This window comes from Anolis sagrei, chromosome X (genome assembly GCF_037176765.1).
Source record: "Anolis sagrei isolate rAnoSag1 chromosome X, rAnoSag1.mat, whole genome shotgun sequence".
Classification (NCBI taxonomy): domain Eukaryota; kingdom Metazoa; phylum Chordata; class Lepidosauria; order Squamata; family Dactyloidae; genus Anolis; species Anolis sagrei.
The window spans coordinates 37,439,149-37,466,050 of record NC_090034.1 but is presented as its reverse complement, the minus strand read 5'-3'; the positions used below and the strand labels follow the sequence as shown (position 1 = coordinate 37,466,050).

Genomic DNA, 26,902 nt, shown 5'->3' with positions numbered 1-26,902 from the left:
GGATTATATTCAGCTGTGTGGAAGGGGCCCAAGTGGGATACATTACAGATCTCCAGCAACTGGCACACTAACTCTTAACTCAGTGTTTCTCAAGCTTCCTAATACCACGACCCCTTAATACAGTTCCTCATGTTGTGGCAACCACCAACCATAACATTATTTTTATTGTTACTTCATAACAGTAATTTTGCAACTATTATGAATTGTAATGTAAATATCTGATATGCAGGATGTATTTTCATTCACTGGATTAAATTTGGCACAAATACCCGATACGCACAAATTTGAATACTGGTGGGGTTGGGGTTTGATTTTGCCATTTGGGAGTTCACCTACAATCAAAGAGCATTCTGAACTCCACTAACAATGGAATTGAACCAAACTTAGCACACAGAACTCCCATGACCAACAAAGAATACTAGAAGGGTTTGGTGGACACTGACCTTGAGTTTTGGTGTTGTAGTTCACCTACATCCAGAGAGCACTGTGGACTCAAACAATTAATTAATTAATTGCTGCATTTGTATACCGCCTTTCTCAGCCAGAGGCGGCTCAAGGCAGCGATTTGATGCCATGACAAATATCAGGGTACAGTTAAAAACAATTATAAATACAGTTATAAAAAATTCAACATTTAAAATGTAGTATAAAAGAAACAATAATATCGATAAAACAAATCCTCAGCGTCTCCAATTGCATCAACAGTCATCCCCTGTTCGCTTTTCGTCTAATTATGTAAAAGCTTGCTCGAAAAGCTAGGTCTTAACCATCTTACGGAATGTTAGAAGAGAGGGAGCCGATCTTATATCCCTGGGGAGGGTGTTCCATAGCTGAGGTGCCAACACTGGTCCCCGCCAAACGCATTGGCGAGGAAGGTGGGATTGAGAGCAGGGCCTCCCCAGATGATCTTAAAGTCCTACATAGTTCATAAGGAGAGATACGTTGAGATAGGTAAGCCGGACCAGAACCCTTTAGGATGGATCTGGACCAAACTTGGCACAAATACTCAATATGCCCAAATGTGAACACTGGTGGAGTTTGAGGAAAATCGACCTTGACATTTGGGAGTTGAAGTTGCTGGGATTTCTAGTTCGCCTACAATCAACGAGCATTCTGATAGAATTGGGCCAAACTTCGCAAACAGGACCTCAATGACCAACAGAATTTTTCTGTATTTTTCTGATGTACTTTTGCGACACCCCCCCCCCCCCCTCCCTCCCCGGGATCCCGACCCTCGGGTTGAGAGATACTGTCTTGACTGCACATTGCATTCTTGTTCACTTTTGAAACGCGATATAAGCTCTCCACCTCTCGTCCTCGGTAATTCCCAGGTGCCCCAGCGGCATTGACCAATGAGCCTTTGGTTACGGGAAGAGCCGCGTGCGTGCTGGGCGTGGCGAAGTCGAAAGGCTGCCTGATTGGCCAGTCGGCCTTCCCCCCGCGCATGCCCAGTCAACCAAAGAAGGGATCATGGCGGCCTCGGTAGCTGAAGCTGAGGCGAGTTTGGGTGCCTGTTTGGAGGCGGTCCTGAGCAGCCGGAGCCATGCCAACCGCGTCTTTGAGGCCTTGGAGCTGCTGCAGGTGGGTCCGGAGGGTCGCCCTCCTTCTGCGAAGAGCTGCGCTCCAAAACCCTTGGGCACGTGCTTGGCCTCCGCCTCCCTCCAGCCCAGCCTGGCCTTTGGGCCCTCACGACACCACGGGCCACTTTTAGAACTAATGTATTGTCGAAGGCTTTCATGGCCGGAATCACTAGGTTCTTGTGGGTTTTTTCGGGCTATAGGGCCATGTTCTAGAGGCATTTCTCCTGCATCTATGGCAAGCATCCTCAGAGGCAGTGAGGTCTGTGGAATTAGGACAATGGGTTTATATATTTGTGGAATGGCTGGGGTGGGGCAAGGAGCTCTTCCTTGCTGGAGCTAGGTGTGAATGTTTCAACTGATCACCTTCATTAGCATTTGAAGGCTTGGCTGAGCCTGGGAAAATACCCTGTTGAGAGGTGTTAAGATGTGCCTGGTTGTTTCCTCTCTGTTGTTTTGCTGTTGTAATTTTAGAGTTTTTTAATACTGGTAGTCAGATTTTGTTCATTTTCATGGTCTCTTCCTTTCTGTTGAAATTGTCCACATGCTTGTGGATTTCAATGGCTTCTCTGTGTAGTCTGACATGGTGGTTGTTGGTGTGGTCCAGCATTTCTGTGTTCTCAAATAAAATGCTTTGTCCAGGCTGGTTCATCAGGTGCTCTGCTATGGCTGACTTCTCTGGTTGAAGTAGTCTGCAGTGCCTTTCATGTTCCTTGATTCGTGTTTGGGCAATTCTGCGTTTGGTTTTCCCTATGTAGTCTTGTCCACAGCTGCATGGTATACGGTAGACTCCTGCAGAGGTGAGAGGATCCCTCTTGTCCTTTGTTGAACGTAGCATTTGTTGGATTTTCCTGGTGGGTTTGTAGATTGTTTGTATGTTGTGTTTCCTCATCAGCTTCCCTATGCTGTCAGTGGTTCCCTTGATGTATGGCAGGAACACTTTTCCTCTGGGTGGATCTTCATCTTTACTCTCATGGCTGAACAAAATCTGGCTATCAGTATTAAAAAACTCTAAAATTATAACAGCAAAACAGCAGAGAGGAAACAACCAGGCACATCTTAACACCTCTCAACAGGGTATTTTCCCAGGCTCAGCCAAGCCTTCAAATGCTAATGAAGGTGATCAGTTGAAACATTCACACCTAGCTCCAGCAAGGAAGAGCTCCTTGCCCCACCCCAGCCATTCCACAAATATATAAACCCATTGTCCTAATTCCAACAGACCTCACTACCTCTGAGGATGCTTGCCATAGATGCAGGCGAAACGTCAGGAGAAATGCCTCTAGAACATGGCCATATAGCCCGAAAAAACCCACAAGAACCCTTTAGAACTAACTCGTAGGCTTCAAGGAAGGCTCTGTAAATGGGGTTTTAATTTTGTTGTATGGCTTTAATATTACACAGCCACTCCCCCCCCCCCCCATTTTTTTTCCTTTGGTGTCTTTGTTTTGAAGCCTGTTCCTGGGGTTCGTTGCGACACTGTTTCCGAAAATGGAATTGGATAGACAGCATCAGCCCTAGAATCACAAAATCCTAGAGTTGGAAGAGACCTCGTGGGTCATTCAGTCCAACCCTATTCTGCCAAGGAAAATCGTATTCAACGCACACCCGACAGATGGCCATCCAGCCTCTGTTTAAAAACCTCCAGAAAAGGAGCCTCCCGAACAACAACAACAAACCACACTCTGGGGCAGAGAGAGAGTTCCACTACTGAACAGCTCTTGCACACAGTTAGGAAGTTCTTACTAATGTTCAGGTGGAATTTCCTCTCCTGTAGTTTGAAGCCATTGTTCCATTGTGTCCCTAGTCTCCAGGGCAGCAGAAAACAAGCCTGCTCCCTCCTCTCTGTGACTTCCCCTCACATACGTATACATGGCCCTCATCATGACTCCTCTCAGCCTTCCCTTCTGCAGGCTAAACATGCCCAGCTCTTTCAGCCACTCCTCATAGGACTTGTTCTCTAGACCCTTGATCATTTTAGTCACCCTCCTCTGGACACATTCTAGCTTGTCAACCTTTCTATAGCATTGCAGTGCCCCTAATTGGACACAGTGTGATTCCAGGTGTGGTCTGACCAAGTCAGAATAGAGGGGTCGCATGACTTCCCTAGATCTAGACATAGACTCCTATTTTGTTTCTAACCTGGGGACTGCCTGTTCTACACAATGCTTAGTTAACCCAGTGTCTATCCCCACTTTTTTGTAACTGTTTGAGCAGATGTCACTTATTTCCGAACCTTTTCCTTCCCCATCTTCTCCCAGTCTGAGCAAAAGGAGATTGTTCTATGCGCCATCCGGATTTGCAGCCGGCTCTTTGGATCTTTGCTTGAGCAAGGAGAACTGTTTGTGGGCAAACTACCTTCCGAAGAGGAATCTCAGCAAGGTGAGGATATATCTGTTTGTAAAGAGCAGTTGGTGTGAATGTGAGAATGCAAATGATGCATGGTAGTTCAAATTCAGTTGCTATCATTGAGGTGTGAGTGCTGAGGCTCACATAGCCAAATGACAAAGGAGAAGATACCACCTGTCTTGGGTAAGTTCAAGGTTTTCAGAAGTAGAAGATTTCTTTAGAACAAAAAGGAAAAAAAATTAGGGAAATCTCAAAACAGTAAGAGGTAAGCATAAGATACATTACATTGTTGATTTAATGCAGTTTAACATCCCTTTGACTGCCATGGCTCAGCTGGCACACTTAAGACACAATTTAAAACCTATTTTTTCCAGATCTACCCAGTTTTAAACCATGAATTTTACATTTACATTTTATTAGTATTGGTATTTTAATCTTTGTTTTAGCTATCTATCTATATATGGTCATTTGTTTTATCCACATGTTTTAACTATGTTGTACCCACCTCAAGCTACATGGGGAAACATCCCTGTGAATATGGTGATCATACTATTTATCATAGTCACACTTTCATGAATTTCTGTTTGGAATCCCCTCCCTGTGTCAGTTTCTGGTTTCCAATTGATATTTTGCACTGAAAACACAACCTGGTGGAATCCATTCCACAGCTTATGTGACTTCTGAAGACATTGGGCTTCTCCAGACCTTATTGAGGTGCGTCATAGCAGAAGGGGAGAATATTTTCCATAACTTGCGAGTTCCGATTTGTTTTTGTTTACATTTAGGCCATAATAAGCATATTTCGCACCTTTACAGTATTCAATATATTGTACACATCAACTAATCGTAATAGCAGATCCAGTTGACTTCCAGGTTGAAACAACAATGGGGGAAATCAGAGGAGTGTGAACATTTCTGTGGGGTACTGTGTCTGTTATATTCATATTGATCAACATTTCTTTCAATATACAGGCAGACACCATGTTACGAACAAGAGGTTCTGTAGGTTTGTTCTTAATTAGAGTTTTATGTAAGTCAGAGCAGGTACATTTTTAAAGTGTAATGCCAGCCAAAACTCACTCACTCACTCACTCACTCACTCACTCACTCACTCACTCTGTCTGTCTGTCTGTCTGTCTGTCTGTCTAAGCTTGGGATAGCATAGGGAAGGGTTAACACCCCTATGGTGTTTGTTTTGCGTTCTGTGCCTCTATTCAGAATATTTCACCTCACTTTCTGCCCCTGTGATAATTCGATTTTGAAAAAAATGGACTTCCTGTGGAAACAGGGATTTGTGATACAGCTTAGGTGGAGACATCTTTTCCCTATTATATTCTTCCAGGAGTGAATTTTCCTTCCTCGGGGTAGATTATCTCATTTCCTGTTGTATCACATCCATTGTTAACTATGATTTGTTTGTAAGTCGGATGTAACTCAGGGACTGACTGTGTTTCCATGTCCCTGCTCAGGATACAATATAAATCCCTCCATACCCTTTTTTCTTCTCTGTTGTGAGCAAGCAGAGGCCTTGAGAGGGCTGAGTCTTCACATGCCACAGTCAGGTGTAGATTTGAATGTAAGATTTTCCAGTAAAAGTCTGGCCTGGTGCTGTCCTTTGCATATGAGAAGAAGCTTTGTTGGCTGTGAGATTTTTCTTCGTTACTTGTTTCTGCACAGTGCTTTGCTAAGTACAGATATCACACATAGGGAACTTTTAAGTATTTCCAAGAAAATGTTGGCCTGAACATTGCTTTTCCTCAACAACCACATGCAACCTTGGTGATCTCTCTCAATCCCGAAAAACAAATAGAATATGGAGCAGATTACAAAAATGCTTTTTTTTCAGGGGGAGGGAGTGTTTTTAAAACCCGTTGGTGGCACAGTCCCACTCTAAAGCTTATTTTGGGTGGAATTGTCCTTCCAACAGGAAAAAAATCAAAACAGAACATCAGAAACATCTATAAAACCATTCTGAACTATGATGAAAATTACTTTGGTTATCTAGCAGGTCACTTTCTGGTTGTAACTCTGTGGCCCGCTAAGCATTCCCAAGAACCCAAATTGGTCCAGCAGCCAATTGTGACTTTAGACAGAAGCTTCATTGTGCAACCACTAAATTAGAACTTTTCAGAAGTTTGCTTCTGTCCAGTAGGGATTGAATGGGGATAAAGACGTATGGCCCTGCCTCTTGTTTTGTAGAGAAAATGTGGAGGGGGGTACAATTCTAAAATTTAATAAATCCATAATATTAATTTTAATTTGAACTATGTTAATTAACATTTGCAATGAGACAGGAAGCCATTATCCAAGCCCATATACATGGAATCAGACCAATTAATAAATTATTATTCAGCCATCTACTTCCATTGCCAGCATGGTCAAAGAAAAAACCTGGCAAAATGATTACCAGAATAGTATTTGTTCAAAAATTTAAAAATAATTGAAAATCATAGCAAAATACACTTTTCAATCTTTCTCCTTCTTTTGCTCCTCCTCACTTCTCATCTTGTCTTTCAGAAAGCTACAGTGCTGAGGAAAAGTATAAAATTTGGATGAGACATAGATACAACAGTTGCAACAATTGCCTGGCACAACTGATGAGCCACCAATCTTTCCAAGTCAAAGTAAGTTTGCAGGTGGTGACTCTAGTAGGTTGTTGCGGGGTTGGGGGGTCATGGCAAAAAAAAAAAGTCTGTGAACAGGGTGCCTTGAGGGAGAGTTTTTGCAAGAATTAGAAGGGGAAAAGCTATTTGGTTCTCTGTGGTCTGGCCTGAGAGAACAAAATTAAACCAAGGTTCGGTAGTTAAACTTTGTTTAGCTTGGTGCAGGAGACTGACAGGATGACGTACTTCTCACAGCAAACATTCAGTGCTGTTATACACTGACAAGACAGAGAACTGTACATAGATATAGGTATCTATAGGCTTTTCCCATCTTCGGCAATTGAAGACTTGTGCTTGGTTCCGGCCCTGGGGGGGGGGGGGGGGTGCCGCTGTCCCTCCACTTTCCCTGCCGAAGAGCTTTGTTCGTAAACTTCCTCCTTGATTGAATTGCCAGCATTTTTTTGTGGCATTTCCTAATGGCTGCCTTAAATATGTCTCCGCTTAAACCAGGGGTCCTCAAACTAAGGCCCGACCCCTCCAAGGTCATTTACCCGGCCCTCGCTTAGGGTCAACCTAAGTCTGTAATGACTTGAAAGCACACAACAACAACAACAACAACAATCTTATGTCATCAGCCAAAAGCAGGCCCATACTTCCCACACTTATTGAAATACTAATAAATTTATATTTGTTAAAATTGTTCATTTTAATTATTGTATTGTTTTTAAGTGGATTTTGCACTACAAATAAGATATGTGCAGTGTGCATAGGAATTCATTCTTTCCCCCCCCCCCCCCTCAAATTATAATCCGGCCCTCCAACAGGGACTGTGACCTGGCCCTCTGTTTAAAAAGCTTTTGGACCCCTGGCTTAAACGGTACCTATTTATCTACTCATGTTGCTGTTTTTGAAACTGCTAGGTAGACAGAAACTGGGCTAAAGGCCAGGAGCTCACCCTGACCAGGGCTTTGAACTGTCAGCAAGATTTACGGAAGCTGGCAGTTAACCTGCTGTTCTGAAGCCCGGTCCCTGCTGTGCTAAAGCCCCCCCCCCCTGCCCAAGATCCCCATTTGTTATGTTTCTGCCTGTGGGGAGATGGTTATGGCTGTTTTGTTTGGAGGGCCTTTGATTTTACTATACAAGTCTAAATCCATCCTAAGGTTGCTGGTTTGCCTATGGGCCGCAGTGTCTGTAACTAATCCTGAAAAGATTGGGATGGAGGACATGGTTATAGAATCATAGAATTTTGAAGTTGGAAGAGACCCCAGGCACCATCCAGTCCAATCCCATTCTGCCATGCAGGGAAAGCACAATCAAAGCACCCCAACAGATGTCTATCCAGCCTCTGTTTAAAAGCCTCCAAAGAAGGTGACTCCACCACCCTCTGTTCCATTGTTGAACAGTTCTTACAGTCAGGAAGTTCTTCCTAATGTTCAGGAGGAGACTCCTTTCCTGTAATTTGAACCCATTGCTCCATTGAGTCCTTGTAAAATGAAATCATATGCCTTCTCTTGCCCTCCAGATTTCAAGTTTCAGCCTCAGCCATCTTCTCCTAACACAGTTCTTGATTCCCTGTTGGAGAATGGGAAGGAAGGGCGCAGAGCAACCCCGCTTCTGTTTTTGTTACTGTCCCCTCTCCCTGCTCCCCACTAGCAAGGCAGGAGCCATATTGGGTAGAGATGGCTGCAGCTGAAAGCTGGACTTTGGAAGGTACTTTCAGCCAGCTTGACAGAATTTGAAAATTGCGCCTGCCCTGCCCTGGCAACCCTATTCTATCATGAAGAGCCATAACCCAAATATGGGTTTACTATTTCAATCAACACTAAAACAAAGCACCTTGTACACCCAAGTTGCTGTCATGAGTCCTTAGTGAAGTACTAAGTTGTTTACCTGTTCATTCATTTGTTTTAATGCATTCACACAAACACAATATGTACAAAGGCAACAATGGTTAATGATTATGTTTGTCCTTGCCTCACAAGTAGATTTAATAAGCAACTGGAAAAGATTATCAAAATAACACTGCTAATACTGCTACATCTAATAATAATAACAATAACAAATATAATACAATTCTTATTCCTTTTGTTGTCCAAATAACAATGTCTACTCCCAATTTGTAACTTCCAATCTGGGTAGAGATAACAGGAAAAGACAAATATGAACCAGGTAAAATTGGAGCTTATGCATTTATTTGTAAATTACATTTCTAGTCTGAATTTCTAGCTGTGAGTTCAGGGCAGCAGATATAGCTGTCCTCCTTGTCACAATAACAACTGTTTGAGGTTGACAAGGCTGAGAGATAATGTGACTGAACCAAGGTCAACTAGAGTGAGTTTCATGATTTTGAGGCAGTAGAACTTGGATCATTTGCATCCAAGTCTATCAGTCTTTAATCACTGCATCATACTGGCCCTTGCTTATGCTCTGTTTGCCTGTATCTGGGTATCTGTGCAATCTCTTTCAGCTGATGAAAGTTCAAGCAATAGTAGTTCTGTTGCCAGCAGGGCAAAGCCTGCTCTTTGTTTCCGGCTGAAATTTCAAAGGATGACTGAGGGTGTTGAACCTATTTTGAGGTGTGTAGTTCAGCACCTTGGATAGGTCCTTCAAAGTACAGAACCAAACCCAGAACAGATTCACCACTGGCAGAAAAATATGGAGCCACCAGCTGTCATGACTTCCTTATGAAAACTGGAATGCCAGGATTGCATCTTTACTCCCAACTTCCCACTGCTTGTGCAAAGACTCTACTAAGCAGTCACCCATTGTGCTGTTTGCAGGGTGAGTCATGGAAGCATTATTTTATCATCCATCTGGCTATTCCCACCCCACCCTCTTTTTTATCAATTCAAGGAATCTGCACTCTGTACGTTGATGAAATTCGTAGAACTGGAAGCTGGACGACCTCTAGTCAAGAACGAATGGAGTTTCAATTTCCCACGGGAGCTTTTAAAAGTGAGTTGTGTGAATTCCGTTGTGAATCTCATGGAAGTTCTGCGGCATTGTTTATACGTTGGCCCTACTACAGATACTTGAGGAACTTGCAACAAAGCCATCAGTTTTAAGTGCTCTTTATTTAGAGGTTCAACCCAATATGCCTTCTTTAGGGCTGGGAGATACAGAAGCTTGCCTAGGGATATTCATTGTGCAATTTACATTCTTTGTCAATGAAGAAGGAGCCATCCAGGAATCAGTCAATTCTCCTCCAGGCAGGAGATCACATGACTCAAATTGAAACTTTTTGATTGGATCCCTGACTCTGTCAGTTCTTTCACTGTGCCTTCAGGCTGCTCCTAAAGCATTCCTGATAGGTTTTTTTAAAAGGGAGAATTGCCTTTTTTAAGTCATTTGAATCCAAAGTTTCTCGTTCTGAGACAAATATTGCCTCTGAACGTGGAAACATCTTTGTACCAACAAAGAGCAATAGCACTCTTCTCCAAAAGTACTGATGTTTTGTTATTTTAACTGATTGTACTTTATGAGCTTCAGTGTTCCTTTCTGTTGACTTCCCACTAGTTGGTGGTGGAGGGCTTGATCCCAGTGGAAGAGGATTCTTCTCTACTGATTTCTCGCTTCCAAGAATATCTGGACCATGATGATGTCCGATTCTTTGTGATGAAATTGGTGGCTGAAAATATTGGCAGTGTGATGCAGAAAGCCAAAAAGGTACCCCTTCCTGAAATATCCATATCTATGGGAACCAAATGAGGACTGCAGAAAAGGTCATTTTTGTGCCTCCTGAGTCCCACTTGGAAAAATAGAAGTGATTGTAGCATTTGAGGGGTTTTATGTGAAAATACGTTGGCTATTGCCAGGCTGCATCCTATATATCCCATCTATACATATAATAAAAGTGAAAATATGTATGTATGTGTGTGGCTGGGTTGTCCACTACACAAACAAGCTCTCACTTCTACAAATAGCTATAGCTCCCACTACCCGGGAGACACCAATGGCCTCCCTCCAATGACATTGCAGGTTATATAGAGTGCCATAAACATGTCCAAAAGCCCTACCAGTGTCCTCCACAAACACCATACAGCCCACGACGCAAGTGAAGGCTTTCATATGGGGACAATTTCATCCTAGATTTTCTGTTTTTCCTCCACCAAAGACATCCCAGTGTCACCTTACTCTCTCAATTGATGTGGAATTTGCATGACCCCACCCACTGTCTCTCCCTTAATCCTTTCCTAATCTTTTCTATGGCACACCTCAAACAGAGGATTTGATCAGCAACTGAACATACTAGAGAGGTTTGGGAGAATTCACCATGATTTGTAACAACAAATGACATGGCATTAACAAGTGTAATTTTGTTCTTTGTCATAGGGAGAAATTCCTCCCCCGCCCCCCATGGTGCTTATTCTCTCTTCCCAACATCGGAATTGCACCCCTGTTGAAACAAATTGCTTTGGATGTTCATTTGCATTTGTGTATCTTTATTTTCTTTTATCTTTCCCAAGGCTCCACTTCCAGTTTATCAGAAGAACGTTTTTGCCCTTGCCTCATCCATCAGCATGCCAAGTAATGACAGTGAGATAAATAACTTCCTTGTAAGGCAGGGTGAGTAAAGGGGCACTGGGCTTGTTGGTGGCAGTTGCCTTTTGGAAAATTCTTATAAAAGATGCAAATTATGAAAGTGAACATTGTTAAAATTGCAAGGAAAATGTAGACAGGTTTTAAAACCAATAGGGTGTGTGAATCAGCCAATAATGCAGTCTTTCCAACAAGGGAACTAAGATTTTCAGGAATTGTGGAGATTGGAGCTTCTTATACTTTTCCACCCAGGACCCCTTTTGGCTTGAGACATTTTTGTGTGACCCCATGTATTTAAGTATATAAAACAGGCATAAACGTCAAACATTTACTGATAGCTAATCCGTATTTGCAAGACTGGCTAAACAGGCTGGTTTTCCTTTTTATGAAGTAGAACTGAAGCATCTTCTGCAGAGTCCACTGTAAACACTGCACAACTGATCTGTGTAAATGTCTAAAAGGTGGCTTTCAGAAAATATTTTGGGAGTCCAACTTTGAGCTAAGGGGACCTTCAGTTTAAAAAGCAGTGGTATAGATTATCTTTGAGGTTATTTTGTTTATCAAAATTTTCTTTTTCACAGATCTTTACATGAAAATTCCTTCCCAGGCCATTTTTTCTCACAATATTCTGCAAGTTAAATTGCAGTTAGGTTGGATAATTAGGTTAAGAGTTCGTAGTTGGTTCAAAATCTCCCAGCAATGTTTATGACCTTAACCTTAACAAGACAGACAACAAATAGAGGTATATCTCTATAGGCGTTCCTATCTTTTGGCATCTTTGGAGGCTGTGCTCGGTTCCGGCTACAGGGGGTGCTGTTGCTCCATCTCCTTGCCAAATAATTTTTCTTTGTTTGTAAGCTTCCTCCTTTTTCCGATCCAAACGCGTACCTAAAATACCTCCCCGCTTTCATGCGGTTCCTATTTATCTATTCACATTTGTTTTCAAACTGGTAGGTTGGCAGAACTGGTAGGTTGACCTGGGTTTCGAACTATCAACCTTCCGGTTGGCAAGATTTATTGCAGCTTGATGATTACCCTGCTGTGCTAAAGCCTGGGTTGTAAGGCTATCTCTGAAGTGTTTAACATTTATGAAGGAGTATTTCTCACAATCGACAGAGCACTTACATCCAACCCCCCACCTCTTTTTTGCCAGTCAGTGTGGCTCTTGGAGGGTCCTGTGCACATCAAACTGATCCTCAGATCTACTTTGATTGTCCTGTATTAACAAGCCATTGCTTGAGATTAAAAATAAAATGGGCTGAAAATCAGATAAACATCTAGCTTTCATGGTTCCATAGATAGGCTTAACAGTTGGGGGACTATAATCTAAATCTAAATATGTGATAGGTACAGTAGGTCCATGCAATAAGAGATTTTTCACAAGTATTGACTTAATAGGTTCCTATCACTCAATATTTGGGATTAACAATCTGATTTCGTCCAAAGTCATATTAATAACATTAAGAATTGGTGTCTCAAGCCTAGGTGTAGGGACTGGCTTGTTTAAATTAATCTGTAAGCTATTTAGGTAAGTCTTCTAGCTAATTATGTCAAGGAAGTCATCTAGCTGAATAGTGAAAAAGAGATGTTTTCAAAAAGTAAAACATAGTGATGCATTTGAAAACTTCATAGAACTTTATAGAACCAGGTGATAGCTCAGGCAGAGGATATTAGGTAAGAGGACTATATGATGCAGTTCTGGAGTGGGCTGGATCCTAGTCCTGGAGAGCCTAGCCCAGATGTTCTTCACTTGGATTGATGGAAGCTCTAGGTGAAGCATAACTGCATAACTCTATAATAACTGCATAACTCTATAATAAATAATAAAAAAACTTTATTTGTATATTCCCCTATCTCCCCGAAGGCAAAACATTCCATTGCCAAGAAGAAAATCATACAAACAGATTAAAATTAAAACAACATAAAGCACAAAAATCATACTAGAACACAACAATAAAAATTTAAACCAATTGCAGTTACAACTTCATCAGACAAGGTTCTATAAAACCAATGGCTAGGACTACAAAATGGCATTCTCTTCATTGGGGAAAAAGGAATGTAGCGTTTTCCCCATAAAGTCAAAGAGCAGCATTATCTCCCAGGAATTTAGTATATGGGTATTCACAATCCAAGGTGAGGGGCTTATTTGAGCAACTGAATTCTTTGTGCTAATGCTGTCCAAGAACTTGGTCTTCTGGAGGACAGTTGACAGACTAAAATCTATGTCTATCTAGCTCCATGAAGCAGCAAAGGTTCTTCCAAGTGTTTGGGGCAGAAATTCCTATCACCAGCTTTTTTTGATACTCCAAATGAGGGTGTTAGAAATCAAGCTTGTAACCTTCAGCAGCCAAAAAACGTTCTCTGAAACCGATGATTAGTCTTTCACTGTAATAAGTATATTAGAACTAAAATGCAATCGTGTCGCTGAGAATTTCTTTCTTTTTTCCCCACCCTGACAGCTAACCAGGAGGAGTGGAAAGTGTCAAAGTTGAAGGTATATCTTTGTTTTACTGAGATAAATTATCCTTATTGCTACTTCTCTGAAATTGCAGATCATAGGGCAGGGGATGAAATTACCATATTTACTCGAATCTAATGTGTACTTTTTTTGGCTAAACTGTGTCTGGATCTACATTGCTCTATATATTCCAGGATCTGATCACAGATTACCTGTTAATCAATTTGAAGGACACTGGGGAGTGACAGTCCAATATTAACTAGAGGACTGTATGAATCTCAAATCTTTTCGGTCATTCCCTTTGTGGTTCTGAGGCCAGCAAAATCTTTATTAGTTCCAGCTTGCACATTTCCTGGTGCTGAAGATATTCATGATATCAGTACAACCATACTTCAGACATGCAGTCTCTTTTCCCATTATTCTCACTGGTCCCCAAATTACCAGTCACCCTCTGATTTTCTCAGCCTCACTCAGATCATTCCAAACAGCACCCCCTCTCAGCCAGCTTCCATCTTTATGCCCCATCATGTGCCAGACGTTCTGCTTACTTATTTCATTAGGCTACCATAATGAGAGACCAATTATTTTACAGCTTATTTGGCAGCAAAAGAAACTCCTGATCAAACTATAGAAGACCCCTGGGTGGTATTTGGGGAAAGTCCAAATTGTTCTGTTGGACCAGCAAGGCCCATTTTGCATGAAGCCCTTTCTCGCGCAATCCCAATGGCTGCAAGAGGATTTTCGACAGACCCCATGCTCTATTCATGTTTATTTCTTCCCTTCTTCTGTTCAGGAACACAGGGCAGCCTTTGAGAGGATGTGGCTCGGATTTCTTAAGCACAAGGTGAGTGCTAAAAGCTTTGATATTTTCCCACAAAACAAAATCTTGCTGTTCCCTCTTGCAACAGTCCAAGAGTGTGTGGTGTATGCATGTATGTTGTCCATGGAATTGTTTAAATATTTGGCATTGGAAACTTAAGAACATCAGAGGTTTCCTGCTGGGTCAGATCAAAGTCTTCCCAGTTCAGTCTTCAAGCCACACAGCTGTCATGCAGTTGCTTGTGGGAAGGACATGCCTCTGGCATTAGAGGTGACATGCAAGCATCCTAATTAGTAGTATCCCTTCATGAATTTTGTCTAGTTGTCATTTACAGTTATGTTGTGGAAGTGACTAGAAAAGTCCTATTGGATCAGAATAAGCTTCAGTCTGGTTTACCATTATATTTTCAACAGTTGATAGCTTGTGAACAGAGGTGAAATCCTTGTCCCTCATACTTAAAAGTGCAGTGCCTCTGTACCTGGAGGTTACATTTATCTGTTGTCGAACCTCTATCCCACTGAAAAGGTCTGAATGAGTGTCTTCTCTTGGACCAGTAGATCCTGTCACACAAAACAAATTTGTATAAAATGGAGTCATTTGGAAGCCTTTGTTATGGGTTGAGGTATACTCACGTGCCATATCCAGAGGTGGGCAAAAAAAAAAAAAGCCTTTATGCTCTCAGTCACTTTTTGGTCCCAGGGTTTTGGGGGTCTTTGTCCCTCGCCTCATCTTGCATGCCTCCATCTCTTTTGGTAGGCTAGGCAAACTCAGGATTCTGTCATGTGGCTTATGGCCTCTAGACCAGGGATTGGCTGGTCTGTATTCCAGTGTTCTTCACCACTGGCTGTGTTGGCTAGGCTCAATGGGAATAGTCCAGCCTCCAGAGGACAACACTTTAGGGACCACCATTCCCTAAACTATGTCATGTTTAAGAAGCTTCATAGCATTATCAAAAAATGTACATTATTGCAATGGTTTTGTTGGGGGGGGGGGGGAGAGTCTTGTGCCTCTCATATTGTTATTGTTGTTGCTATATTTATATCTGACTTTTATATCTTATTCAAGATACAAAGAGGCTCACAGCATTAAAAGACAAGGCAATTTACAATCCATAGCATATAAATATTAAAATAGACTTAAACATAAAAGTTGATTAAAATTGATTTTTTGTTTTAAAAGCCTCCCTGAATAGAAAATTCTTAGTCAGCCACTGGAAGGACAGCAGGGGCGGGACCATTAGGACTTCCCAGGGCAGGGGGTTCAAGAGATGAGGGGCAGCCACTGAGAAGGTCCTTTTCTCTGATGTTCCCCTCAAGAATTGTGTTTGCTATGTGAGAGAAGGACCTCTCCTGAGGATCTCAGGGCCAGGAAGGTTCATACAGGGAGATACAACCATCCAAATAGCCTGGACCTGGGTCATAGAGGGTTTTATAGGTAATGAGCAGCACTTTGTCTTGTGTCCGGAAACAGTTTTGCAGCCATTTGAGCTGTTGCAACAGGGAGATTGCTCTCTGTAGCCAACCCTAGCCAACAATCTGGCAATAGCACTTTGGACTGTCATCTTAAACATGCTCTAACTTGTGCTTGGATCAGATTCTCTTTGAGTCTTCCGACAGCACCCGAGAGCAATTTATGTCTCTCTTCCTGGCTGTTTTAGAAATCCCAGGGAAATCCCCAGGAGCCTTCCAGATCCACCAGCCTCCTGGGCAGACCATCCTAATTGCTTCCTACCCCACCCCTATGGAGGTTTTGAGTCCCAGTCTAAACCTGACCAAATAGTGATCTGTCCATGACAATAGTGCAACAGAGAACTTTTCCATTCCCAGATCACCATCATCCCCAGCCCCAGTAAAGAACCCGAGGTCTAGAAGTGGGGCCAGATCCTATTTGGGACAGACCCATGTTTGTTAAGGTGGACATGAAGTCCTGAGCCACTCCTGAAAGCATGGATCTTGGAAGTCTCCCTGCACTAATAGCTGCTGAGACTCCCCAATGTCAATGCCAAAACCACCCCGGCTAACTTAAGAAGGGAGGCAGCTGAGCAGCGGGGTGGGCAATACACCAACATAATCCCTATTCTGTGCCAGATACCCATCTTTAGATATAAACAGACTGTGGGGGAGGGCACCTGATCAGGGGGATGGAATCACGATAGACCACTGCCACTCCACCTAACTTTCCCCAAGATCTTGCCTGCAGTACAGAAAAACTTAGTGATCAGAGAGAGATTACCCCCCCCCCCCCCCCCAGTCCCATCCAACCAGATCAGCCTTCTCATCCAGAATCAGATACTGGCTAGTGCTTGTTTTTCCATTTACTGACAAAGCATTCGGCAGCAGCATTTTGAACCCTGGGGGCTGTCACCCTAATCATCAAGATTATTTGATCTGAGAGACATCATCTGTAACTCAATTTGTGAGTTGGTTAATCTGTGCATAAATCTATCACTGCCTCCTGGAATGATTGGAATGAAATGGCAGGACTGTTTGTGTGGAGTAGTCTTTATGACTGCTGTGATGCTTTGGTGAATGGTAGATCCCTTGTGTCTGGCACCTGGAAGAAATTCAGCTGCTGCATCTGCCCCTCTCCCACTTCTTCCTCTTCAGCTCCCTGGCTCCCTCTACAGAAAGGTATTGGTAATACTTCATGAGTCCATCCTACCTCATATGAATGAGCCTGTCCTTCTAATAGACTTCCTCACAGTTGCCTACAATGTCGGTAAGTAGAAAAATCATGCTGTAAATTGGTTAAGAAACTATGTTGTTGAACTACCAGAGTATCTGTGGGTTTGTGCTCTACATTATGTGAGTAGCCAGTGTAGACACAGGTGCTCAGAAATGATATCTGCCTTGGGGTCTATAGCACGCACCTAAAGAATCCATGCTCTGGCATATAGTCAAACCTGCATTCTTTTCTTTTCTACCTTTCATTGTGGATCACAAACATGGCTCCTTTGAGGAATATTGACCATATGAGCTTTCACTAGATCCGAGCTTTAGATACTCATGGCAGCTCTCGTGACTCTTCTGTAGCTTTTAGATCTCTCTCTCTCTCTCTCTCTTTTTTTTTTACAAAATAAGGAGTAATGTGGCTTTTTGATTTTATTAGCCAACTCAGTCTTCAAATGACATATTTCATTCCCAAGTAAAATGTTTCACTTACAGATCCTCATGTTTCTCTTACAGGCGGAGCCATCAGCCTCCTTGCCTTGAATGGGTTGTTTGTCCTGATTCTTCACCATAACCTGTAAGTTCTTTTGCTTCCCCACATGCTTTTCCTAAAGGGCAATCTGAACTATCTGAAGCTTGTCAATTGTAGTTTGTTCCTACTTTCAGATCTTAATATTTCCAAGTCCAATTTTGACATTCAAATTCTCACTCCATGTGCTAATTTGTCCACTCATAAGCAGCTTGTAGGAACTAGTGTTGAGCATTCTTCAATAACTATGTTATTATTTTGTCATTTACTTCATTTTTATCCTTCCTTCCTTCTGATATAGACTCAAGGTACCTAACAGTAAATGTTAAACAGAGCTAATTAAAAATACTGTGCATGCATTAACATATAAATATAAAAATGGAAAACAAACAATTTCTGTTGCTAAAACTATTAGACATTAAAATAGTAAAATGTATAAAAACTTGATACTCACTTTAAAATCCCAATCCCGCATTTTTTTAAAAGTTGGCCTCTCATCAATCCATAAGTGTTTGATGGCAGAGAAATATTTACACCTGCCAATCAAAGGCAAGCAGAATGGGGCCATCCTGGTCTCTCATGGGAAGGAGTGCCAGAGTCTGGGAGCAGCCAGCAAAAAGGCCCTGTCTTCCTTTTTCCCACCAAACACGCTTGAGCCAGGTGGTGGGACAGAGAGAAGACCATCTCCAGGTGTTCACCTGTTTCTTGCATCTCTTTTTTTGTCTAGGGAATATCCCGATTTTTATAAGAAGCTCTACAGTCTTCTCAACCCATATATTTTTTATATGAAGTACCGCACTCGATTTTTCCGTTTGTTGGATTTATTCTTGTCTTCATCGTAAGTATGTCTTTGATAGAAAATGCCACAAGTTGTCATATGATTTCATGGTCTGATAAACTAAGTTCGATGATGGTCCTGTGCAGAGCAGAAGTTCTAAAAGCTGCTAATGGAAGGGAAATGAGCCCATTGAGGCAGCCAGGCCGTGTGGAGGAGGATGAAAGAAAGTAGCTAAGCAATGGAAGAGGAGGGATGAGGACAAGCAAATGAGGTATTTTTAGGGTGAAGGAGGAGAAGAAACCCTGCCAGCCTCTCTAGGCATTTACTAGGTACCTATTTACTAGGTACTCTAGGCATTTACTAGAGTTTGCCTTTCTATCACAAGGGAAGGCAGAGCTTAGATTGATTGGTGGAAAACCTCCCTATTGCAGGAAATGGAAGGACAAACCCAACCCAGCATGTCCTCTGAACATTACACAGATTTATCATTTCGCAGCAAGTGCCAAGAATCCTTTCTCTGTCCTTGGGGAAAGAGCCATCCATGAATGTCTTATATTCCTTCTGCCACCCAGGCAAGGCTAAAGAATTGCAAAGCTGACTCTTTAGACCAGTGGTTCCCAACCTCTGGTCCTTCAGGTGTTTTGGACTTCAGCTCCCACAATACCTAACAGCTGGTAAGCTGGCTGGGATTTCTGAAAGTTGAAGTCCAAAACACCTGGAGGACCAGAGGTTGGGAACCACTGCTTTAGACCAGTCGTTTTGGGGTGTGTATGCCCAGTAGGCCAGAAACCAGCACTCTGTTTGTTCTCATTGGATTGGTTTCTTGTACAGTATTTCCGAACCTGGCAAGCAGTAGCTCTGGCAACATCACCAATTCAGGGACCATCACTTTGAACAAGTGTTCAAAGTGAACATGCTCCTTGTTGGCTCTTCCTGCCACTTCTTTTATCATGCCTTCATTCAAAACATGTTGTAGTCTGGCTCTTCTATTTTCTAGCACTTATTCTTGATCTCTGATTTCTGTTTTCCTTCCTCTGCTTTGCCTTCCTTTCTGATATCCATAATAGTAACAACAACAACAACCCTTGTGTCTCTTTACCATTTCCAGCCCTAAAGCCTCTCCCTTTTCCATACGCTTACCTGGAAGTTGTAAATGGTGCAATGTCAGTCTGCTGGAGAAACTCGGTGTCACTGCACCTCAGATTGCCTTCCCATTTACATGCTGGTCATAGAAGTTGATCCCCAGTCAACATCAGATACCAAAGCAGTCAAGATGGAGCACCCTGTTTGTTGAGCTCATTTGCTCAACAAGTGGCCACTTTTTGTTTTAGGGGGGACAGTTTCCTTGGTGGTGGTGGGCAGATGCCAGTCTCTGCTGCCTGAGAAAGAAGGAGCACCAGAGGCAGAAGCAGAGCTAAATGTAGGTGTTTTGGAAGGATGAATCATCAGTGAAACAAATTGGAGGTTTTCTAATTGGATATGCTAGAAACAATAAGCATATCCCTACTATAGCAAATGCACAGCGGAGTTATAACTCACGTCATTTTTTATGGTAAAGTAGGCCAGCATGTACCTTCAGCAATTCAAGTTTTTAATGCTAACATTTACCAAAAATGTTATATGGAGCACAACTGTGTGCATTTAAAAGTGTCGAGGCTTTAGAAGCCATCCAAACAAACAAAATTCTTAAGAAGCATCCTTAGCCTTCCAAGCTGTGTGCCTAATGTAATTTTACTTCTAGAGATGGGTGAGATCTCTGTTGAGTCTCGGATCTGGATGTATAAACTAAATTTTTGGTTAAAACCGATGCTTATGCCTAAAGGTTTGGCCCCATTAAACCTCGGTGATCCATTCCAATCAAGGTGGAAAAAGTTAGTTGATGAGAAAATCCCAAACCTTGGATTTTCACCAAATACCTTCCTAACTGTGGGCTACACAAAAGCCAAAGAAAACATACGACCGACCGTGTATCTGGGACACTGAGCTGCAAAACTATCTAAATGCAGCCTCAATTCTTCCAGTCTTTAAAGACAATGGAAGGGGGCTTCTGCCTGCAGAGTACTTAGGCAACCTAATTATCCCAAAACAAAGGAAGGTGTTCTCTTTGGCTTAATTCAATGTACTCCCTTCTGCTTTTCTTTTTTTTTTTTTTTTTGGTCATGTTAGGAGCAACTTGAGTCTGCAAGTCACTTCTGGTGTGAGAGAATTGGCCATCTGCAAGGGCGTTGCCCAGGGGACGCCTGGATGATTTGATGGTTTTTTTTTATCAGCCTTGTGGGAGGCTTCTCTCATGTCCCTGCATGAGGAGCTGGAGCTGATAGAGGGAGCTCATCCGCCTCTCCCCGGATTCGAACCTGTGACGTGTCAGTCTTCAGTCCTGCCAACACAGGGGTTTAACCCACTGTGCCACCGGGGGCTCCCCTTCCTTCTGCTGTGCTGGAGGGAAGATATAACAAAAGTACCATACGATGAACGCCTATGTCCCTGTGAGGCTCAGTCAGTGGAAACTGTGGAGCACGTTATGTTCTACTGCTCTTTTTACCGAGACCTTTGTAAACATTTTATAATTCTAATTTTAGAAAGTTTACCAGGGAGATCTGTAAGATTTTATGTTGATTGTCTTTTGGCTGGCGAACACCCCAAAAGTACTGCTAAAGTTGTTAGCTTTTGTGCAGCAGCAATAGCTTGTCAGCGCAAGATGCTGTCATGCAGGTTTTAATATTTATTTCATTTTTTAACATTGTCATTTTAGCATATAAATGTTCAATACTGTTTTAACTAACATATTAAAAAAAAGAAATGACAGATTTATAATGGGAGGGACAATTTGATGCAACGCAAGCTATAGCCATTCAGAGGTTATGTTCATCCTGGTTTTTGTTTGAGTTTTCAGTTAAGAAGTGCTTGAAAATTGCACCCCAGGAGAACGTAACCTTCTACAATTTGATGACCAGATTAATAGACAGTTCGGTATTCAAGATAGGTTCCTGACTGCATTCCTGATACTAGACATGATTTAACTCCTCTGGACTCCCAGGCAGTATATTCTGCTGTTGAACAGCTCTCTCAGGACATTTTTCTTAATATGAACATAAAAAAACTGCCTCATGGTGTCAGGTCAATATTGGTCACACTGATTGAAATCAGCCCTCTTGCTCCTTCAAGCTGTTCTTACCATTTCCCTGCTTTCTTTTATTGAGGTGGTCATAGCTTTTTAAAAAAGTGACATTTCCACAATATGGACTGGTATAACAGTGGGGTGTGTGGAGAAAATCTTTTTGCTGCCATTGACTGTTCTTCCTCTTCTATAGGCATTTGCCAGCATATTTGGTGGCGGCCTTTGCCAAGCGGCTTGCTCGACTGGCACTCACTGCACCACCAGATGGTTTGCTGATTGTCATCCCATTCATCTGTAACCTCTTACGGCGCCACCCCTCTTGCAAGGTGCTCATCCATAGGCCTGACTACCCTGCAGGTGAGGGAGGAAGAAGACTCCACCAGGGACCTTTTTCTGCACATTCAGTGGCTCAACAGATGTTGGGAGTGACTTGTTTATTTCACCCTATGCATCCTTATTTGTTATGTTTCTATCCCATGTTCCTCCAGGGAGCAAACACAAGTCCCAGTACCTGCATTATCCTCAGGACTTTGGGAATCCTGGTTAAGTGGGGAATAAAAATGAAAGGGCCATATAGTCTAACCTTACACGGTGCAAGAAGAAACAACTAAAGGACTCTGCCTCAGTTTAAAGTCCTCCATTGAAGCGGAGTTCACCACTATCTGTGGCAGAACAGAATATGACAGTTATTTCCCTGGATCTGCACACATTACTCCCATTGATGCAGCCTGGAATTTCTCAAGTCACTCCTGACACACACACACACACACACACACACACACACACACACAAAGCCTGGAATTGCCTTGGCTTTTTGGGCTGCTACATCACACATCTGGCTCATGTTTAGCTTGTGGTCTGCTAAGGTTTCTAGATCCCTTTCCCATGCATTCTTATTCAAACCAAGTATCACCTGTCCTATATTTGTGTGTTTCATTTTTCCTGCCTAAATGTATACCTTATATTTCTCCCTGTTGAAATTCATTTTGTTTGATTTGACTTGGATTTCGATCTGTTAATGTCATTTTAAATCTTGATTCAGTTCTCTGGGATATTAGCTGTCCCCTTTAGTTTGATGGCATCTGCAAATTTCATGAGCATGCCCTTTATGCCTTCAAATCCAGTAAGCTTGTGCTCTATACAGAAAAAAATGACAAGATTAGCTTGGCATGACTTGCTTTTTTTTTTTTTATTGAGGCTCACTATCACAGCATTTCCTAAATGCTCACAGACTGTTTAATCTGTAATAGAACTTTTCCTGGTATAAACATCAAGGCCAGAAGTTCCTTGGGCCCCTTTTAGTCTCTTTTTGCAATGATAGAGACAGTATCTGCCCTTCTCCAGTCTGCTAGCCCTTCTTGTTTGCTGAGAGTTTTCAAAGATTATCAACAGGGGCTCTGTGTCTGTTTCGTACCCTTGAATGCATTTCATCTGGCCCTGGACCAGTGGTTCTCAGCCCAGGTGTTTTGGCCTACAACTCCCAGAAATCCCAGCCAGTTTACCAGCTGTTAGGATTTTTGGGATTTGAACGCCAAAACATCTGGAGACCCAAAGGTTGAGAAGCACTCCCCATTTAGAAATTATTCCTGAAAGATATTCTACTAACTTTCTGCATACAGTAGAGTCTCACTTATCCAACATAAATGGGCCGGCAGAACATTTGATAAGCAAAAATGTAAGAAGGGATTAAAGAAAAGCCTATTAAATGTCAATTAGGTAAAGGTAAAGGTAGTCCCCTGACATTAAGTCCAGTCATGTCTGACTGGGGTGTGGTGCTCATCTCCATTTCTGAGCCGAAGAGCCAGTGTTGTCCATAGACACCTCCAAGGTCATGTGGCCAGCATGGAGCGCCGTTACCTTCCCGCCGCAGCGGTACCTATTGATCTACTCACATTTGCATGTTTTCGAACTGCTAGGTTGGCAGAAGCTAGTGCTAACAGCGGAAGCTCATGCCGCTCCCTGGAATCGAACCTGCAACCTTTTGGTCAGCAAGCTCAGCAGCTCAGTGCTTTAACCCACTGCGCCACCGGGGGCCTCTATAAATGTCAATTATGTTATAATTTTACAATTTAAGCACCAAAATCGACAGAAAAAGCAGTTCAATGACATTATGTAGTAATTACTGTATTTATGAATTTAGCACCAAAACACTGCAATGTATTGAAACAGCTGTGGATCCAGGTGGGAGAGGTAGGCTGCGATGAATAATACAGAACGTTGGATGAGTAAAGGTTGGATAAGGGAGACTCTACTGTATTTTGTGCTTCAGTCCTTAATTCTCTTTCTAATCTTCTGTAGAGATGTTAGAAGATCCCTATGTGATGGATGAAGAGGATCCTTCTGAAAGCAGAGCTTTGGAGAGTTCCCTATGGGAGATAAAAGTATGTCCCCCTCTTAAGAGTCTATCTTAAAGCAATGCAGAATGGGGTGGTGGGTTTCTAAAGTGTGTACCACTCTGAATACTAGGGATTATGCTTTCGGCCCTACAGAATAATGAAATTAATCCAGCCATTTAAAAAGCCAGCTCATTTTCATAACTTCTGCCATGTGGTAGTTTGTTATGTACAGGAAAAGAACTACATTAAACCCTTGAGGTTGGTGTGCACAGATGCCACATTTCATTGCATAATAGACTTTTTAACCCTTTTTTGGCTTAAAAAATGGGGCTGGTGACTATTCTGCAGTGAAAAAAAAATCCGACTATAATTGAAATTGAGTGAAGCCCTGTAGTTGGAAAGGGGTGAGTAAAGCTTCACTTTTCTGTGTGCCCACCCCTTTGAAAAGAAAGCAAAAGAAAGGGTGCAGGTACATGGGTAAGTCACTCACCCATGCCTCCTTTTTGTTCCTTTCCTTCCTTCCCCCTCCCCTAAGGGGTGGGCTGCTGGCCGAGTGAAGCCCCGTAGATCCAAGGGGGCAACTATTATGTGATGAAAGCAAAACTATCATATGGTAACAATTATGCAATGAACTACAGTACTTATTTTGTAAACAAAAGTTTTAGAGCAGTGTTTCTCAACCTTCCTAATGCTGCAACTTCTTCATACAGTTCCTCATGTTGTGATGACCCCCAACCATAAAATTATTTTCGTTGCTACTTCGTAACTGTAATTGTGCTACGGTTATGAATCGTAATGGAAATATCTGATATGCAGGATGTATTTTCATTCACTAGGCCAAATTTGGCACAAATACCCAATACGCCCAATTTTGAATACTGGTGTGGTTGAGGGGGGGGGGGGGGGATTGGTTTTGTCATTTTGGGAGTTGTAGTTGCTGGGATTTATAGTTCACCTACAATCAAAGAGCATTCTGAACTCCACCAATGATGGAATTGAACCAAACCTGACACACAGAACCCCCATGACCAACAGAAAATACTGGAAGGATTTGGTGGGCATTGACCTTGAGTTTTGGAGTTTTAGTTCACCTACATCCAGAGAGCAGGAGGAGGGCTTTTGGTAGGAGGATTCACCATCTGTTTCCAAAAAGGAAGAGAAGCACAGGCGGAGAGATCTTCAGCCTTCTCGGCCAAAGGGGTTCCTAAGACCATCAAAGATATGTTTTTTCTGATGGTCTTTTGCAACCCCTCTAAAAACCCCTCATGACGCCCCCCACCCCCCACCCAGGGGTCCCAGCCCTCAGGTTGAGAAACACTGGTTTAGAGAAAAGTTTAAGGGAGCTCTCTTCCTGATAAGCTAGCTGAGAATGGGGCAGATATTTGCACTTTAGTGCTGCTTTCCATTTATCTGATGCTTTCTTGTTGTTCTTAGACTCTTCAAAGCCATTATCATCCAGATGTGGCCAAAGCAGCCACAGTAATTAACACCTCACTGTGTGAGATGGAAGATGACTTATCAGAGGTCTTGGAACTGACTGCTTTTGAGGTAATGTATTTTTCTCATAAACAATGCATCCCTTTAGCATGGGGAGCCCTCGCAGAAACAAAAATTTGTTTCTCCTATAATAACAATTTATTACTTGCCTCTCCTTGCGGCTGGATTTCTTCCTCACAACAGGTTTGGGATTGATCCAAGTTCACCCAGGGAGTTTCATGACCAAATGAAGATGTGAACCCCTGTCTTCCAAGTCCTACACTCTAAGAACTGTGTAATAGTGGCTCTATATCATTACCTTTAAGGTCATGAAGCCCCCAGTGGCGCAGTGGGTTAAAGCACTGAGCTGCTGAGCTTGTTGATCGAAAGGTCGCAGGTTCGATTCCGGGGAGCGGAGTGAGCTTCCGCTGTCAGCCCTAGCTTCTGCCAACCTAGCAGTTCGAAAATATGCAAATGTGAGTAGATCAATAGGTACCGCTCCAGCAGGAAGGTAACGGCGCTCCATGCAGTCATGCTGGCCACATGACCTTGGAGGTGTCTACGGACAACGCTGGCTCTTCGGCTTAGAAATGGAGATGAGCACCACACCCCAGAGTCAGACATGACTGGACTTAATGTCAGGGGACTACCTTTACCTTTTTTAAGGTCATGAAGCACCTTGTATGCATAGAGAGAAATCTAGGGCCTTGGAGGGGGGGGGGGGTGTGCATGTTGGCTCTCATAGAATTTTAGATTCCTTTTTTTCATTTTGTGTTCTCTGATGAGAGTCAAATAGAATGCTTGGAGGGGCACGAGGTTGCCTACCCCTGTCCTAAAGACTCAAAATGCTGCACTTGGATTACCAGTGAGGCTAAAAACTATCCATCCTGGAGAGTATTAGCAGTTACTTCAGTCTAAATTTCATATACACACACTTTCTGGTATTATCCCTGCAAGTGTAGAGGCATTTGATTTGGAGGGAGGGGGCAGATGCTGTATGGATTAACCCAAATTCAGCACAATGTGATATGTATTTCTTTCTTGACATCCCAGATGTTTGACAGAGACATAAAGAAAGAAACCACAGATGTCTCGTTGGAATTTCAGCAAGTACAAGGTCTCTTTGGCAAGAAGGACAATGTTTTTGCAGAATATTTTACACTGGAATGATTTTTAATTCCTTTATTAATGATTATAATAAAATGTATTGCTCTTTTTAAAGGGTTAGTGCATTATGTGTTCTTTAATATGCAATTTAGGCTCCTAGTAATGCAGTTTGGTGCATTACTAGGAGCCCTCAGTGGTGCAGTGGGTTAAACCCTCGTGCTGACAGGTTGGAGGTTCAAATCCAGGGAGAGCGTGGATAAGCTTCCTCTGTCAGCTCCAGCTCCCCATGCAGGGACATGAGAGAAGCTTCCCACAAGGATGGTAAAATATCTAAAACATCTGGGTGTCCCCGGGCAACATCCTTGCAGATGGCCAATTCTCTCACACCAGAACTGACTCGCAGTTTCTCAAGTTGCTCCTGACACAAAAAAGTGCATTACTTAGAATTCTTTGCTAGGCCATTCCGGGGAATTGGATTAGAGCCCCACGTAACTTATTTACAAAGATACTGAGATCACTGCCTCCCCCTGCCCTGAATTTGTC

The 26,902-nt window shown here is 42.6% G+C and overlaps 1 protein-coding gene across 1 annotated transcript; it reads left to right on the top strand.

Moving 5' to 3' along the window:
• The first annotated feature begins 1,434 nt into the window (after positions 1–1,434).
• On the top strand, positions 1,435–26,473 carry NOC4L (nucleolar complex associated 4 homolog). The gene is made up of 15 exons (XM_060785667.2): positions 1,435–1,581; positions 3,839–3,959; positions 6,444–6,550; positions 9,383–9,484; positions 10,046–10,195; positions 10,996–11,095; positions 13,528–13,562; positions 14,320–14,370; positions 16,953–17,064; positions 17,532–17,592; positions 18,272–18,382; positions 21,634–21,797; positions 23,739–23,821; positions 25,211–25,324; positions 26,306–26,473. Exons 1-15 carry the CDS (start codon positions 1,471–1,473, stop codon positions 26,420–26,422), a joined length of 1,539 nt encoding a protein of 512 aa, XP_060641650.2. The 5' UTR covers positions 1,435–1,470; the 3' UTR covers positions 26,423–26,473.
• Positions 26,474–26,902: the final 429 nt, after the last annotated feature.